At 33.2% G+C, this 18,047-nt stretch overlaps 2 protein-coding genes across 5 annotated transcripts; both read left to right on the forward strand.

Moving 5' to 3' along the window:
* Positions 1-296: 296 nt before the first annotated feature.
* Positions 297-16,986, forward strand: gprs. Of its 4 annotated transcripts, none has more exons than XM_053753981.2 (9): positions 297-576; positions 4,148-4,341; positions 6,972-7,107; positions 8,186-8,224; positions 9,353-9,470; positions 14,581-14,738; positions 15,387-15,518; positions 16,203-16,385; positions 16,820-16,986. In XM_053753981.2, exons 2-9 carry the CDS (start codon positions 4,154-4,156, stop codon positions 16,982-16,984), a joined length of 1,119 nt encoding a protein of 372 aa, XP_053609956.1. In that variant the 5' UTR covers positions 297-576; positions 4,148-4,153; the 3' UTR covers positions 16,985-16,986. The 4 variants fall into 4 exon arrangements, with proteins under 4 accessions (XP_053609956.1, XP_053609954.1, XP_053609957.1 ...); XM_053753979.2 differs by lacking the exon at positions 297-576 and adding an exon at positions 2,469-2,566; XM_053753982.1 differs by lacking the exon at positions 297-576 and adding an exon at positions 2,469-2,566 and having other exon boundaries at positions 16,824-16,970.
* Positions 16,987-17,259: 273 nt separating this feature from the next.
* On the forward strand, positions 17,260-17,830 carry LOC128674885 (proline-rich protein 2-like). Its single transcript, XM_053753867.1, has 2 exons — positions 17,260-17,303; positions 17,389-17,830. The coding sequence occupies exons 1-2, from the start codon at positions 17,260-17,262 to the stop codon at positions 17,828-17,830; spliced, it is 486 nt and encodes a 161-aa protein (XP_053609842.1).
* Positions 17,831-18,047: the final 217 nt, after the last annotated feature.

Genomic DNA, 18,047 nt, shown 5'->3' on the forward strand with positions numbered 1-18,047 from the left:
ACGAAATTGCAACTGAGTGCAATAAACTGTCTCCCTCATTGTGAACATTTATTCTTTAGATCAAAAACATTCTAAGTTTTAAGTTTTAGTTCGTTTTAATAAACATGTTTTATCATATTAATAATTCATTCAGCCTATGCATTAATGTGATAAAATTGATATTGAACTCCGAGGTCAAATACATCCATTTCATTCAAGAATTTAGCCTTCGTCCATTGAACACGGAGCCAATATCGTGACGGTGTCATATCGATGTCATATTTGGGCATGCGCACTAGACTTGGCGCATGCGTACCGTCAAATGCTCACTGTTGTGTACACTGTATCATTTTATGCAACTTAAATTGACATGCTTCACTAATAAACACAAATACCTTTGCTATGGTATTATAACTACGTTAACGACGGTTTAGAAAGTAGTTTTAGGTGTAGACATTCAGTTGGTAGAATTTCAGTTTATGTAGATGATGTTATAATTTATTTTCTCGAGTGACGGAAGTATATTATTTCTCAGTGCTGTAGGCTCCTGAATACTAATTACGGGTTTCTTTTTGTGTAAAGGAGATATATTTAAAGGTAAGTTGCATGTTTATTTAACATATAATGATAACAAATGTATAGATATACAACTGATGTGGGCGTTACACCAGACGATTTGCGTGGGCGGAACATCTGGCGGGTCGTAGACTAGACGTCAGTAAATAAGAAAGTAAATAGATATTTGGTTTACAAATATTCATTAAATTCAGACTTTAAAGAAATTGTATCTAACAAATAAATAAAATAAATGTGTTTTTATAAATGTATCATTAATCAGATATTAAAAAGATACTGCATGATAAATTTAATATCTTTCAAGTCAGTCAGTTCAGGAGGGGCCTGAAATTAGATTTTACCTGCCTTATTACCTCATTACTCTTACCCGGATAAAATCAATATTGTGTCTATGCTTTGCAAGTGCTCACGGGTCGCTGGCCGTGTCCTATATATGGTAACTAACAGGAAATTATATTGCCAGAATGAGCTTCACAGATTGAATACTGGATCGCAATTATTGCGTAAAAAAGAAACTGGTGGAAAAAATTAAACTTTTTTTAAATGAGATTTTTATTGAACGATATGTTATTAAATAAAATATCTGCCCACTTTTCTTACCAATTATCTCTGTAAACGTCCACCTAGGTAAGCTTATTATCATAGGAATAGTTTATTACGCAAAGGAATAGTTTTAATTTAAAATGATATAATATTATTTTAATATTTGAAATTAGAGAGAGAGAAACTATATGCGTCGTCATATACTTTTTTCGAATCTACACGTTTCTCTTTCTTATGTACAGATAGAGAAACGTGTAGGTGTTAGAAAAACACAAGAAAAAACAGGAATCAGCGATAATAACTTTTGTTCCACATCGTGTGTATGAGTTTTACAACGCCTATCTATCTTGCCAGTATATGAAAAGGCTTTTATTTCATTTCGCTAGTGTAGCTCGTTATCATACGTTTTTTTTTTGTTTTTGCTTAATTCTCACAATTTTAACATTACATAGTATAAAGTCGTCAAAGTCGCTTCCCACTGCCTGTTAGTCCCTATGTATGCTTAGATCTTTAAAACTACTCAACGGATTTCGATTCGGGTTTTTAAAAGGTAGATAATTTAAGAGGGAGGTTTATATACCATAACACACATATACGAAGCTGGGACGGGCGACTAGTAAATAATGTGAGATGAACAATGTACATAGGACATCAGCTAATTTACTTTTAATTGATTCTGTTTATTTATTCAAAGATTTAATTAAACAAGATGAAGGTGTAAATTTTATTTTATGTTTTTATAAGAAATAGAATAATCTTGAAATGAAACTTACATTAGAGAAACTTGAGTGAACCATCTTAGAAGTCTTTTATGCGATTCCTTCACATTTACAATCGATGTGGGTGCAATTTATAAAATAAAGCGACTATTTCAATCTGGAAGCTTTGCAAGTTTTGAAGTTGGAGTATGATAAATGTTTTAGGTACTTACAAGACTAAAACTAAAGCGTCTAAAAATGAGCAAGCTATGCAATATTTTCGGGTTTGTTAAATTATTGTTGTTGTTTGTTTGGTTAAAGTGAGTGAGTGAGGTTAACAACCATCAATATACAGATTGTCAATTTTATTTAAGTTGTACAGATTACAAAAAAAAAACTAAAAATTTAAATTTCTCCAGAGCGTTTGTTATCTAAAGCACCCGCTTCCTACCTTAGGCTTAACATTAACTTTCTCCACTACCCACGGCCTTTAGCATCCATAGCGATCAGACAAATGGTATGCATATATACAATAAAACTTATGACAAAACTAGGTGATATAATTCGCTTACTAACGTCAGTCACTTGGGCCTCCCTTATTTCATTTTGCGTGAAGTTACGCGTCCCATCCATTTCCTCTTTCCCTCAGTTTCCCTCAGTCTACAAGTGCTAGCCGTTCAGGCTAGACGTGTTGGCTTAGTGTTTAAAACATAATATAAAAATACGACAAAATGGATATCACTATAACAAGGCACTTTAGTTTAGATGAAGTAAGTCTCTATAAAATTCAAATTTAAATATTATTTTTTATTTTAAATTTGTTTTTGTTTAAATTAAGTTGAGTAAATTAAAATATTTAAAGAAATTTCAATTAAAAGTTTTGACAATATTTACCTAAATACAATGTAGCGAATTATTATAATTATTTATTTGGAATTTATTTTACTTTAAATAGTTATGCAATTTTTTTAGAAATGTTTCTTATATTTTAGGTCTTAAGATTATCTCTTAGAGATTTTTTTTCAAAAAAATCTATATATTACGATAACAATGTACCTATTAATTTATGAAAAAATTACTGCTTAAAATGAAATCTAGCCTCTTGCCCTAAATTCTATCTCAAGAGATGTAGATATAGATCTTTATACAGACAGAAGTTATTCAAGAATGAATTATGAGTAAGAAATAGGGATAAATATCTTTCTGTCTGAGTAAAATCTTGATCCAATTATTTTGAGAAACTGTTTTTACTGTTGTAATTACATTTCATTACTGCGCAGAAAGACAAATTCCTTGAATAATAATAATCATTTTGGTTTCCTTCGAATAACTCGGGTTTTCCATCATAAGTTTTTAATCGTTTTGTCGAAAGGAATTGTTTCAACTGAGATTTATGTTTTAACCACACGTTGCTTGAGCCAGATGTAAATTATTACAAGTACAATAACTACACAATTTGCCCCGCACGATACCCTATGTAGTAGGGAATAGAAGCGATTTTACAATGAATTTATCTAGACTTTGACGAGCTGTTTTCTATGGTTATGGTTGAAGACTTTTTGTTTTTGTTTCTCTTTTATTGTTCTAAGATTTTGCCATGATTCATCATGGAAAATTATGTTCCGAAACGAAATATATAATATACAGAATTCTTGTCATATTTTCGCAATAAGTTTATAGACACAACATCTTCAAAAAATGTTAGGCAACAATAACAAAAGACAAAGTACAACAAATGACATAGCAAGGAAAGACGGGTGTTTGAATGAATATTCATATAAAAATATATTTATGGATGTATATTTGTCCATAAACGTAACTACTGAAATATAGCTTGTTATATAATATTTGATAAACCGCACGCACTGAATCCCATAATTCAGAGTCATTATTGTGATCAATTGTTCCTGCCTTTAGTTAATTTGGGGTGTGTGGTTCCGCCCTAGAATATGCCCAATCAATCCATATCCTTCCGTGGATGTCGTACATGGTAGCTAAGGGACACATATAGCCTTGGCACCAATAAGTTGGAAAATGATCACAGTTTGGAACAAAAATGGTAAATACTCGGAAGATTATAGAGAGCCTTTAGTCAATTAATAGTAGTTAGGCAAGTTATTCGAGTAGAAAATGTTAGTCAGTCAGTCTATTTAAGTTGTTTGACAAATTGAAGAAAAAAGTAAAACATCATATTAAGTTCACGGTCGAAAGCCTGCTGTGCTCATCAATTTATCGAAGGATATTTTTTCTCCTTTTGAATCTACCACACAGAGTTTTAGGCGTATCAAAATTTTTTTTAAAGGCATAAATAAAATTTCTATTGTGATTTTAAATCTGATCATTTTTTGTAGTCGTCAATGCGAAGCGGGGCGCTAGCGGCGATGGAGGCTGAGCCTGACCTCAGCACCTTTGAGAACAAGTCGGGCTTGGCCGAGGACATGAAGTTCCTCGCGTCCATGCCCGAGCTGTGTGACGTCACGTTTCTCGTGGGTGACACCAGGGAGCCGGTGTGCGCGGTGAAAGCCGTGCTCGCTGCGAGGAGCAGGTGAGTGAACTGGCAGAGAACTAGTCAAACTTCGTTGGAAACTGCCCGTGGGACGAACTGAGCGGTGTGATGTCATATTCCTTTTGGGTGACATCAAGTACGGGTATGCACCTACTCCTGCAGGTGAAGAAGCCGTTACAGTCAAAGTATATTTAGTTTTTTAATACAATTATACTAATTTTCAAAACTTTTGATATATATAAGTAACCACAACAAATTCTTGAAAACCTGACAAAGCATAATTTAAATTAAAAACAAAAAGTTACACAAGCAAAGAACTTTATGTTTTGCTCTTTTATTTTTTTTGACGACGGGCGGCGACCCTTTGAAAACTTTCCACTAACAAGGAAACTGTAACGAAGTGTACTATTTTATAAAACATAGTTTTCCCTCTTTCAGTTGTTTTCTCGAAATGTATTTTAGAATTATGGCAGCTTTGCTGCGTCCCAAGGCTTCGCTCTCTTAGGAATTTCGGGATAAAAAGTACCCTGTGTATTGTTCCGGTTTATATTCTACCCATGTACCAAATTTCATAACAATGCAGTAGAAAGAGTAACCAACAAACACATGTATGTGTACATAATACACATACCTCACAAACTTTCGCATTTATAATAGTAGGCTGTTATTTATTCTTAGAAATAACAGGAACAAAGTGTAAGCCTAACTACTTTAAGCTTTCTTTTTATTTTATTTTGTACTACCTAATGAATAAATGAATTTTATTTATTTCAGACATTATACAGTCCATGTATGTTCTTAATTTTTAATTAATTGTTTATTACTCTGACAAAGCCTATAGTTATTGCTACAAAAACTTACACATTTGTAAAGTGAAATCATTGAAAAATAATTTTGTAAATGGGTTGAGTAGTTCTGAATATTACCCTCTACATAAAACATTATATTACAGCATATTACATACTTAATTACACAAAATATAGCTATTGCCAACACCTATTCGGGCTAAGGATCTCATTTCCTCCCTTTGATGGCTTTTCTTGAGTTATCAGATTGCCCGCTATTCGTTGAGTAAAAATAAGGTTTCTGTGAAGAACAAAGCTTAGTCAAGATTAATCAAGCGTTTGAAGATTAGGAGTTTTTTTATATCATTGAAGTTACGTATCATTTTTGTTAGTTTTTAAGAAAAATACAAGTAAATACTTTTGAATTATAAAACTATTCAATTAAAAAAATATTACTCATAACAACACTTTTTCAAACGAATCTACTTTTATGTATATTTTAAACAGTAACTGATACAATAATAATCACTGTGCCAGGAGTTCTGGCAATATCGAAAAAAATTGTCCATAGCCTACATAAAGTATATCGTATGTATGTATTTTATGTGTATTAGTATGTGATAAAGTAAACTTTAATATAACAGCTTTATGAGGCCGTAGTAAACCTTATAAAACATCGCTTGGAATCTCATAAAAGGTCAAGTATCTCTATAAACATGACTTTGTATCGTCGGCCGTGTTCATCATTACTGACATTTCGTTTGACTACAGCACTTAATGAGAGCTGTATTTTACGCTCGCAATACAGGAGTAATGGAGTGTTTGTGTTAAGAAAGAAAGAAAACATTTATTTGCCAAAAACATGAGTACAAATATACAAATTGACGTCTAAATGAATTAAACCTACACGTTTTACTGAATATAGGTATGCAAATATAAATAAATAAAGAGGAGCATGCTATCCACTAACAATAACAAAAAATAAAGAATTATAATGTATACTAGCACTAAATTATATCGGTGTCTATCATTAAAGAAATTATTTAAAGTATAATAACATTTATCATTTAATAAAGACTTGAGGTGTTAACTGTGATAAACACATAGTGCTATATAAGTAATATAATGTAATAATATAATTTTGTGAATTCAAAAACTGATCATATTTTGATATAGTTTACAAGGTTTTTGTAAACTACATTGTATTTGATTTGAGTTAGCCTTTAATGATCGATGAACAAAAATCGCTGTATTTTATTATATACTTATTTTTATTGCGATTTATCTCAGAATTGTTTTTTTTCTATTTTTGTATTTTGCCTGGTCTAGGATGAGATAAAAAAAAATATTATGAAGTCGATGAGATAGATAGGGTCAAAGCGCTGACCTAAGAAATACTTTCTTTGTAATTATATATTTTTATAATTGTAATGGTAGTAAGTAAGATGATGAAATAAATAAAATAAAAATATATTATCATATTTTCTCATATCAGGCCAAAGTAAATGGTCCATAGCCATTAAAAATAATATATAATACCTAGTCTTGATTAAATATGTATTTAATATCGAAATTATCTTAATTTAAAATTTGTTATTTTCATTTCTAAAGTTTTAAATATTTTATGAACTTTGTACTAATGTTATTTACATATGAAATATAGGACTTCGCGACTTATAAAAAAAGTCAAAAATTATTTATTTGCTTTAAATATGGTACATATTATTAGATACCTATGCATATCTGTTAGATTGCATTTAAGAACAAGCCTAACCCAAAATAGTAAGGTTGGTTTGTAGTCCCATAAAAATGATAATGCCTATTGAAAGAAATAAATGATACCCACTATACAGTATACATATCTAAATATGCATTTTTCAACAGGGTATTCCAAAAAATGCTGTACCAAGCCCCCAGTCCTCAAAGGAAAAAGGAACCGGCTCCTCGTGAGAACAAGTTGAGACTCTTCCTCAAACGCTCATCCGAACCTTTGCTCAACCTACAGAATGCTGCTCAACAGGTACCTATAATTTTTATAATAGAATTAAAACCGTGTTGAAATGCTACATGTTCATCCTTGAAGTTATGTCTGGTGACGAAATAGATACTGCCCTTTTTGATTGTCAATTCTTGTTTTCGTTTTGACATTCGTGTTTTTTAAATATTATATTGTTCGAGACAAGGGCACGAAAACGTATGTTTTTAAAGCGATCGCGATTAATTTGATCAGAAAAAAAAAGCTATTCAAATATTGTTATATATAATTAATGAAAAAAGGTTGCATGTTTTTCCAGGCGTATATAGGTTAGGCTGTGGTGACCATTTACTTTTAGGTTAGTTCGCTGACTACTGTCGAAGTGGAAGATAATAAAATGAAAGAATAGACTAGAAGTTTTATGAAATCAATATTTTTTTTTTACTTTCAATCACGTATACGAAATATCAATAGGTCACGATGTAGACATTTCATCAAAAATCTTCGGAGTCCGGTGACATTATAACAGTAACGAGAATATTCAATCTGGTGGGAATTCTCCAAATTTATTGCTTTTTGCGTCGTCTTAAGAGTTTTCCGATACGTACTTACGAGGGACCACCAAAGGTTCAAGGAATTTTTTATCGGCGAAAATCCATAATGTGACGTAGATCACATTTAGTGATTTTTAGTTAAACGGTTTTTTAGATTGTAATCGTTTCAAATGTAAAGGGATTTATTTAGTTAATTTTCTTGAAAATGACATTAGTTAATGATGATGAAATTACAAATACAATTTTAAAATATATAATTATATTTCGATATTAAAAGTAGATATATTAAAAGTTACCCATAATTTCATTTTAAACTCTTAAGAATTAATAATCGTTATAATCAAATGTATACAAAGTAGGCAACTTTTTGTTAAAAATAAAGATGATTGAAAAAAAAAATGTTACTGGCCACTTGTTCACAACATATTCTCTGCATGAAAAATAAATCTATTAAAAAGGAAAATTGTATCGACAAAGCCCGCCAAATTTATGTCTTAAAAATTGAAGCTATTGGCTAATATAAATATATTTTATGACAAACTGAAACAGTTTTAATGTGTTCACTGCAGAGGTCGACATTCGCGCAGCAATTGGCTCCGATACAAGAGGTAAAACACACCTTTTTAGGGACCAATCATTTCATCGGTCAATTCGGTGTTCATATTGTAAATTTTCCACTTACACTATGTAGATAGGTGATTTTTTCAGCTGACTTTATTATTATTATGTCTTAGGCCGTCACGATATTGTGCTGCATGTTTTATTTCGTTGTTATCTAAATTTATTGATGTTGTTTATTACTTTAAGAGTTCAAAATATTTTGATGTTTTATTTACAAAATATGATGCCCCAAGACAATGATATTGTGTATATTATTTATTTAGAACATCAGTCGCATTATGCATAATTAGCAAAATTGATATTTCTCAAAAGTTAGTAACTTTCAAGATGGCTGCCAATTTTTTTACGATTTTCATTAGCCGCTTCATAATAATATATTATTTGTAAAGATATTAAAATTTTGATTCGATTAAATACAATACATTTTATGGTGCTTCAGTTTTGTGAATAAAACATTAAGGCTGGGTTTCCAATTTACTATTGTACTGTTATTTAGCTAAAGCGATATACAATTATCGAAAATGTTTATAGAATATGTTTCCTGATTTTAAATAAATCATTTGTTTCGTAAACTGTGTCAGTACTAAGACTTAGAAAGGCATTTAATATATATGATATAATTATCATCATAAAGAAATACGTTGGAATATCATAGAATAATAAATGTATTTTGTTGGATTTTATCGCTGTCTGCACACAATCGGTGGAATATCAGCCTAAATTTTATTTTATATTTTGATTAATTGGCTCAAATGCAAAATTTTGCACTAAATTGCATGTCTATCGTATTGTTTATTCTTCACACATATTGATTTCTAATTTTTTCGTGACAATTGGAAAATTATTTTAATTTTTGCCGATAGATGCTTACCATGATATTTTAGTTTAAATTTTAAAAAATTGAACGTGTTTTAACATGAGTAAATTACTTATACCTATTATTTTTTCTACGTTAATTTGTATTCAGGTGTAATTTTTTTAAGTTGTGATTCTTGCATATAAAACTTAACACTTTTTTTTTATAAATGCCTATATATATAAGGCGCAGTGTCTTTACGTTGTATTTCTGACATATAAAACTTTATAAATTTTTTACTCCCTTTTTTTCCTAACAGCCATCTTCTCAGCAACATCAGACCTTGATCATCGAGGAGTTTGAACCTGACGTCTTTCGTCAGTTGATCGAATACATTCACACGGGCTGCGTCACTTTGCAACCAAGAACATTGCTCGGTAAGTAAAAAAACTTAGGGTCGGTTGCACAGTCAACTTTGACGTTAACTTTAAACATGGGCATAAAAACGCAAAGTACGCCATTTTGTTAAAATTTATATTTTTCTGCAGGGGTTGATGGATATTGCATTTGTTTCATATTTAACATGGGAATACAAAGCTTTTTTGTTAATCGGATCTACAAAATACTTACTTGGTCAATCAATCAATCTATCAATATTTGCATAGATAGAAGTCTGTACAGGTGCTACATTTGATATACAATAATATCCCTTTTACATTTTACCTCTAACTACCACATCTACAAGTTTTCAATTAATATAAAAAAATATTCTTTAATAATGTTGCAATATAAAAAACTATTATTAATATATAAATAAAAAAAAGAATGTGTGTCACTTTGCTAAAAATAGGTGATTTATTTTCGACGACTAAAGATTAACAAAATTGAATATATTTTCGCCAAGCTGGGGGCTAAATTGATTTGTCCAGTCAACCGAGGTCCAATACAAAGTGGACGGAAAATCCAATTTGATTTTTTTGACAACAACGAGCAGGGAAAGGCTTTGTGATTTTCATTTCTGGAGAATGTGTCCAGTGTAACAATGTATTATTTAATGATACTGTGTTATTAAATCTTCACATCTTTTGCGTTTGCGAATTGATTATTCATTATTATTTTCTGATGATTATGACGAAGAAGAGCTTCGATATAATGAGTGAAACTGACATTAAATGTTACCTAATATTCTATTAAAAATATCAATTAAAAATTTATATTTATCAAATCTGTTTCTGTACAGAATAAAATCGTATTTAAAACTCAACAAGCAGAGGTACGTACTATAATTTGAAAAGTTTTAAATATGCGAGTTTTATTTCTGGATATATCGCTACCTTCCTCACTTCTATTTGTTCGTAACGACTAACCAATAGTCTGAGAGTTTTGGAGATCCCTTCTTATATCTTTACAAGTACATACTCTGAAAGTAGAACAGCTTCACATATTTATTGTTATAAATAAACGTTTAAACGTGTGGTTCCGCCCTAGAATAGGACCACTCTATATTCTCCCGTGAATGTTTTTCGAGGCGGCTAAGGTACACGTAGCCTAGGAAGCTGATTGGAAACAGTATTTCCAAGGAGGATTAACGTCAGGCAGCCGGCCAGTTTTAAAATCATAGCTGAATCTTCAAAATTTTAAGATTGCGGAGATGAGAGAAAGATTATTGTTATGAATATAATAAAATATATAATGCTACATTAAATTATTTCATAACTAATTGAATTCATAAATCGTTATTACAATTAAAAGTACCTACCTATTTTTAAATCAGTAATAAAATTTACGTTTCGTGTAACTCTTATCATAATTCGTTATTTTGTGTAAAGATGTTTCATTATGGACAATAAACGTTATTCTATTCTTCAAACAGTGACAAGAAAGTTGACTAGACAAAAATTAGAAGATTATTTTGTGATTAAATTTTCTTGACAAATTTATACAACAGCAGCGACTCTCGATTAGACTGGATACCGGTCGATCTGTACTCCTTTAAAATAACGTTAAATGAAAGTTAAAATATAATGCCTATTTAGAAAATGAAGAATTTTCATCTTTTTTATAATTATGTTATCTGTGAGTAGTTTAAGTTGTCTGCGAGAGTAAGCGTTAGTTTCGAATCTCGATGCCAAAGGATGTCACGGCCAGGCAACCTTCGTCACGTCATGACAAAACGTGTAATGAGCTGAGTAGTTATCCTTTATTTTAATAGGTTTCTCACTTTTTACAGAATTCTTAAAGAAAAAAGTGTTAAAAAAAGACGAGCTGAACAATCAACAAATTAGTTTTTTTTTTTTTTTACATAAATGTAAATTTTTCAACTTTTATTCGTCGTCAGTCAACTTTTTGCTTTCAATGTACAAAAAATGTGCGTTGAGGAGTTCCCACTGATGCCGTTCCTGGGTGCACTCATGCTTATCATAATAATGCATTGTCATCCAAACTAAATTCATTTCAAAATTGAGTTGCAAGATCCTACCCGATACATTTTTATATCGCAAGTTAAAGCTTGTAAAAAGTGGATCCATTTTGTAACAAAATATTCTGTATCGTAATTTTTAAATTTCTAAAATTTGAAAAATTACGATACAGAATTTTTTGGGTTAATTCTGTTCCGTGTAATTATTTTTAAAATGCTATTTTTAAAAGGATTCGACTGTTGTTAAATATTTATTGTACATTTGGCGAGGTCGCCGTTTGCAGGGCAATCTACAAGCAAAAACAGTTTTAGTTCAAAGCAAAATTTGAAATTTTGACTTTAATTTTCAGATTTTTATGATATCCACCCTCTTTAGAAATACTGCTTTTGTACTGCTATCGTAATTTTTCAATTTCTAAAATTTGAAAAATTACGATACAGAATTTTTTGGGTTAATTCTGTTCCGTGTAACTATTTTTAAAATGCTATTTTTAAAAGGGATCGACTGTTGTTAAATATTTATTGTACATTTGGCGAGGTCGCCGTTTACAGGTCAATCTACAAGCAAAAACAGTTTTAGTTCAAAGCAAAATTTGAAATTTTGACTTGAATTTTCAGATTTTTATGATATCCACCCTCTTTAGAAATACTGCTTTTGCCTCTTAACTATTAATGTTTTTATCTAACAAATAGGACATCATATGAGTATATAATATGGTCAAAATCTTTGGACGAGAATTATATTAGAGTACGCCACATAGTAAGATAAACTAAATAAAAAATACAAATCCAAATTAAATATTTATTATTATCATTCTTCATAGATCTATAAAGTAAATTAAATACATGAAATCTGGAATATTCCCAACAATACAGAGAGTACAGTAGGAGATAAATGTATGCAAACTGAATCTGTGCAGAATGTAGAAATTCCATTAGAGTGCATTTACCCGAAGGTAGCGTGAAAATTGGATTATAGCTCTTGGTATAAAATCTGGCATACTATATTGTATTATAGCATAGTTGATGGAGTGTCATGTGTTGAAATTTGAAATAGATAATTTTTTATTTATAAAAAAGTGATTTTTTGTGTGTGTGATAAAATTATTCGAGAGAAAACGTTTTCACTAAAACTATAATGACAAATCTCTTTGATTTTTGTGTCAATTGTGAAACGATGGCACACAAGATTCTAGATGTATTGGTGTCACTATTTTTTAATATATATTTTTCTATAAAAAAATATTAAATATTTACTTTAGGTTTCTAGATTGTTCAAAACTTCTTTCAAGATATAACTTCAAAAGGATTCGATTTCTTAAGACGATTTTGAAATATAAATTAAATAAATATACACCCATACAACCTCCTATGTAGTTCCAAAAATTGTTAACAAAAACATTTTAAATACTAACTTTTACTTAACTTTTACTCTGCTAAAAGGTAGGTGAAAATGAAAAACTGAAATTCCTGTAGAGCCGCAGACAAAATTCACTCGTCAATCTTAAGGCTCGTCTCCAGTACATCGGAGAAGAGATGTGGTGCATAGCTCGAGGATAGAAAATTTTTCGGTGATAGTTGCCTAAATCGATGCTGAGTGGTGTGGAGATATATATTGTCTAAAGAGAGTTGTATCGCTGTACAGTCAACAGCACAACAAGTTACCCTGCATGAACCTTTATGCGCGGTAATAGCGGCGAGTTTACAATGCATTTGGATAGGTTTATGTGTTGTTGACTATACCATCACTATCCGTGGAGGGTTGATGTTAGGCGGCCGGTTGTAAAATCACAGTTTTACAGGCCTCGCAGTGGCGAGGCCTGTAAAACTGTGATTTTACAACCGGTACACAGTGGTGTATACTATACATTTCATCCCGGTAAATGGTCAGGTTCCCGTAGGATAATTGAAAAACTAATTATGAATCAAAATTGCGGGACGAGACACGCAGCTAGAAACAGGAAATTAAACTAAAGATGAGAAAAAATGCGAATTTGAATCATATAATATAGTCTTACAGAGTACGCGATAAAAAAATTACTGAGATTTTTCTATGAAAATCACGCGGGCGAAGTCGCGGGCAAAAGTAATTCATAAAATTTTCATTACTAAACAAAACTATTTCTAGTCTTTGTTAAAATTTGAAAAATTGTAATTAGTACACAATAAAGTACATTACTTGTAAAGGTCAAAAGATTCGCATGTGATTTTAGAATCATACGTCTGCCTCTCGTAAAGGGTTTCGAGAGGCAGAACTACTACTCAAATTAAAATTCATTTACCTATTTCGAAAAAAAAACAATTCATTACATGTTGCTAGCGGGGACTCAACAATTAAGTTCGCAAAAACTACTATAGCAAACTTGGCGCTACTGTCGCTAATTTACACACGTGATTTTTCTGTTATTTAGTTTCATATGTGAGCGCGTGACTTCTTTTGTATACTTAATTATTTTCCATGGCTTTTATGGCGGCTATACATTATCGTCAAACTCAGACATATGCCGACGCGAATGCATGAACATTGCATGGTTTGTATGAGAGCTTTTATTTACCTCAACGAAAAACCAGCTATGTATCCCGAATCTGCCAAATTCGGTAAATATTATACAACCAATGCTTTTAGTAGCGAGTACTCAGGCTGCTGATACGAAGCTACGCTTGTCGTAGACGCGTAGCGAATGAATTCGTAGCGGAGTAAAGATGTCATTATTTTGTGAGCGTAGCACATTCGTCGAGCGCCATCGCCATCTCTATAATTATATAGGTATTTAATCTATGCTCTCGTATTTATTGCAAGGCCAATTTTTATTGTTATAGGTACAATAAAAAAAATACGTACTGCAATGTCAGTAATAGAATAAAAATTAAAGATTGTTATTAAAGTTGTAATTATTGTCGCGAAGTCTGAATATGATCTAATAATTAAACAAGAAAATCTTAAATCCATTATTGCCATGACTCACCTTTACGCTAGTGTTTTTGGGAAATGAATTTCCCAGCCTCCATATCTTTTAAAGTATATATAAATAAAAATTGTCGAGAAAAAGTGCCTGTGAGGGTCTAATTTCTGAATAAATTATTTGAATTTGAGTAATTAATTTTTATAATTTTCCCTATTATTCCAGGAGTAATGAACGCCGCGGACTACTACGGCCTGGACGAGTTGCGCCGCGCGTGCGCAGGTTTTGTCCAATGTTGCATCACAGTGGACACCGTGTGCGCATTGTTAGCCTCCGCCGAGCGGTACATCCAATATAAGTGTACCAAGTCGCTGGTACAGAAGGTAACCCAATACCTATATGTAACACAGGCCATATAATAACATCCTCTACGCTCGTCCCTCGGCAACCGGTTATTAATATGGAGTAAAAATATAGTTGTGCTTGGATGAAGTTATTAAAATGTTATTAAGTATAGTTTTATGTATGATACGTCTATGGTTATAAATTTAGTAACCCCCGACGCAAAAAGAGGGGTGTTATAAGTTTAACGTGTCTGTCTGTTCCCGATTTTCGTTTCGTTTTTTTTTTTGTTTCATAGATAATTTTATCCCGAGTGTTCTTATCCATGTTTCATGAAAATCGGTTCAGCCGTTCAAAAGTTGTAGCGAAATGAATGTTGGAAGTCGGGAGTTTTTTAATTTGTCTAACAAATAATTATGTATATATATATATATATATATATATAGAAAGTTTCCATTTTATAATGCCCAACGTATGATGTAGATTTTTGGATATCTGCATCCGTTAATCGTCGGAACCCAGGCTCTGCTAATTGTTTCTATATATTTTCTTATGCAATTAAGTAATATCAAACAAATGCAAAAAATCTAACGGTATAAATCATAAACTAACTTCAGATCAAATTCCATAAATATATTTAATAAAAAATGGTAGGTACAGATAATCCTCCATCAAAATATATTTTCCAGGTCTTGGAGTTTGTAGACGAGCACGGCAACGAGGTGTTGAACCTGGGTTCTTTTACTCTGCTCCCCCAACACGTGGTGCGACTGATACTAGCCAGGGATGAGTTGAGAGCTGACGAATTTACCAAGTTCCAGGTAACACATAACATAAAATTTTATTTTGTATTATACTGTAATCGAATTTGGTTATTATTGTCTAGTAATCAGTAACTGTTGTAATTCATTAACAAATGTAAAAAAAATATAAATTTAACATTTCTCTAAGGGTTAAATCCTGAAATCCTGTATTTAAACCTTAGGGCAATGGTCTATTATCTGACATGATAATTATATTAACATCATCATATCAAGTGTTATTACTAACACTGGTGTCAGATTTTATTCAAGTAGCCTAAAGGCATCTGACACGATTTTTACAACTACTTACCGCCAACTAGTGTATTTCAACCAATGTGCAGGTTTGCTCACTATGTTTTCCTTCAGTGGTATGGCACGAGTAGGATATGAACCTGAGACCTTTCTATCCACAGGCGGGTGTCTTAACTATTACACCACCACCGCTTTAATTATGTTTAACAAAATAAATCAAACCATGAAGCTATGTGGCCAGTATTGGGACAATATGATTTCACCTGTTATAATAATTATCAGCTATCGTCAATACACAAAAAGTATACATAAAAAACCATTTCAAGCAACAATAAAAAGAGAATAGCCTCTTCTACTTTGGCGATTTAAAAACATTTCCCGCGACAACAAAAATAATGCCCCTGCTCTTGTTTATATTTATGACGTCACCGCGTGTTGTCGAAATTCTAGGCAGCCTTGATGTGGAGCAAGAAGTACTGCGATACGAACCCGAACATGTCTCTGAAGGATGTGATCGGCAACTTCCTGGAGTACATCCAGTTCCATAAGATTCCCGCCAACGTATTGATGCGGGAGGTCCATCCGCTCGGTCTGGTGCCCTACTCCATCATCATGAACGCGCTGGCTTACCAGGTGCGGTGTTACAGATATTGGTGTAGTGTTATCATGTAGTAGTTGTGTTGGAGCTATTCAATGGAAATTTACAATTAAATAGAAGTCATTTAAGAAATTTATCTAACAGTAAATTTTGAATGAAAGAACAGATTATAAATTTGCACATGAATCATGTGCTATTCACTGGACTAATTTATTAGGAGTATTTTTAGTGACAGTGACATGTGTTAAGACAATAGAATAAACCGTACGAAGTATCTCACTCTGTGTATTCCATGGATTTAGTAAGCTAAATCCATGGAATATACAGAGATTCTTCTGTTGTTAAGACTTGCATATTATTGGTTGGTTGTTCATCAGATATTTATGCCATCTTTCAGGCTTGTTTATGTATGTTTGTAACATCGATCGTAGAAACATTGAGTAGAGTGCTGAAAACGCTCTTGTTGCAGGCAGACCCGGCCAGCATAGACCCAGGCAAGCTGTCCCCGGCCCGCGTGCGGCGCGCCGGCCGCTCCATGTCCGTGCAGTCCTCCCTCGACCCCTACGGGTCCAACACCACCCTCTCCTCCACTGGCTCGAGCGATGTCCCCTCTTCAGACTCTCGGCACAACTAACGCGAGGGGAACTTCCCCCGTCCCACGCCCGAACCCGTCCCCGGCCCCTCCTCCGCCCCTGTCGCTCCTCTTCCAGACAAATCTGACAAACCTCCCGAGAAACTTGGACTATTCTCTTCTATCAAGCGAGCCGCTAGCAAGAAATTCGGCGATCGGAGGTCTCCCACTCCAAAAGTTAGGGAACCGCGTTCCAAGTCTGATAGCATTAAACACGCAGCGCTGACGAGACAAGTCTCGGAGACTGTAGCCGCATCAGGAGATCCGACTTTCGAAAGATGTCGCCCGAGAAAACGAGACAGCGAGACCGAGTTCCCCGTTCGCAAGTCCACCTCAGAACTCTCTGAAAGTTTCCCCTTCGTGAGACGCGCTTTAGCCGAGATAGAGAACGGTTTGAACTATTTCAGAAAATCTATTGCTTTAGAAGAACCGAAGTCGCTCTTTACAAGGACTGAACCAGTGGTAGTCGTCGCAGCAGCAGAAGATGATCCGCCGCTATCTCCTCCACCCCCGATGGGATTGAAAGAGCGTCGAGGCTCTCGTGGTTCCCCATGTGCAAACCTACCACCACTTATGTTACCTCCGAGTACCCCAGAACCATCGCCGAGTCGTTTATCTCCGAACCGTTTGTCTCCGCAGCCAAAAGAGCCACAATCTGCTCCGATAATAAGAGGGAATCCGCCTCGTCGTTCAAGAACACGCTCAGAAATGCCTCCTGATCCCCCTCCACGCTCTCCTCAAACACCAAGACCTGCTTCTGTATCTCCGAAACATACATTTGCATTCAAGATCGTTTTGAAAAAGGTGGAGAGCACACCTAATACCTCATTCGATCGTCCCGACCAATGAGAGTACCTCCTCTAAGCGCGACCGCTGTTTAGCGGTGGAGTACTCGAGGATAAACGCGCTTTTCTCCATTTCCTAGAAAATGCTAGCATAGATTAGTTAGCGACGAACACTGGTGAGGTTTGTCAAAGAATTTGAAACGTGATGCTTCGGAAATATCTAATTCTTATGAGGTCAGAGCTGGTCCTCTGATCCATGTTTATTATCGGCACGAATGTCG

The sequence above is a fragment of the Plodia interpunctella genome, chromosome 13 (assembly GCF_027563975.2).
Source record: "Plodia interpunctella isolate USDA-ARS_2022_Savannah chromosome 13, ilPloInte3.2, whole genome shotgun sequence".
Taxonomy (NCBI): Eukaryota; Metazoa; Arthropoda; class Insecta; order Lepidoptera; family Pyralidae; genus Plodia; species Plodia interpunctella.

Excerpts from the sequence above, each read along its gene's own strand:
- gprs (XM_053753979.2), top strand. The coding sequence starts at position 2,528 with ATGGATATCACTATAACAAGGCACTTTAGTTTAGATGAA. Across the intron at positions 14,739-15,386 it reads CCAAGTCGCTGGTACAGAAG|GTCTTGGAGTTTGTAGACGA; the intron begins GTAACCCAATAC and ends TATATTTTCCAG. Across the intron at positions 16,386-16,819 it reads TGAACGCGCTGGCTTACCAG|GCAGACCCGGCCAGCATAGA; the intron begins GTGCGGTGTTAC and ends CTCTTGTTGCAG.
- LOC128674885 (XM_053753867.1), top strand. The coding sequence starts at position 17,260 with ATGTCGCCCGAGAAAACGAGACAGCGAGACCGAGTTCCCCGTTC. Across the intron at positions 17,304-17,388 it reads CGAGACCGAGTTCCCCGTTC|AAAATCTATTGCTTTAGAAG; the intron begins GCAAGTCCACCT and ends GAACTATTTCAG.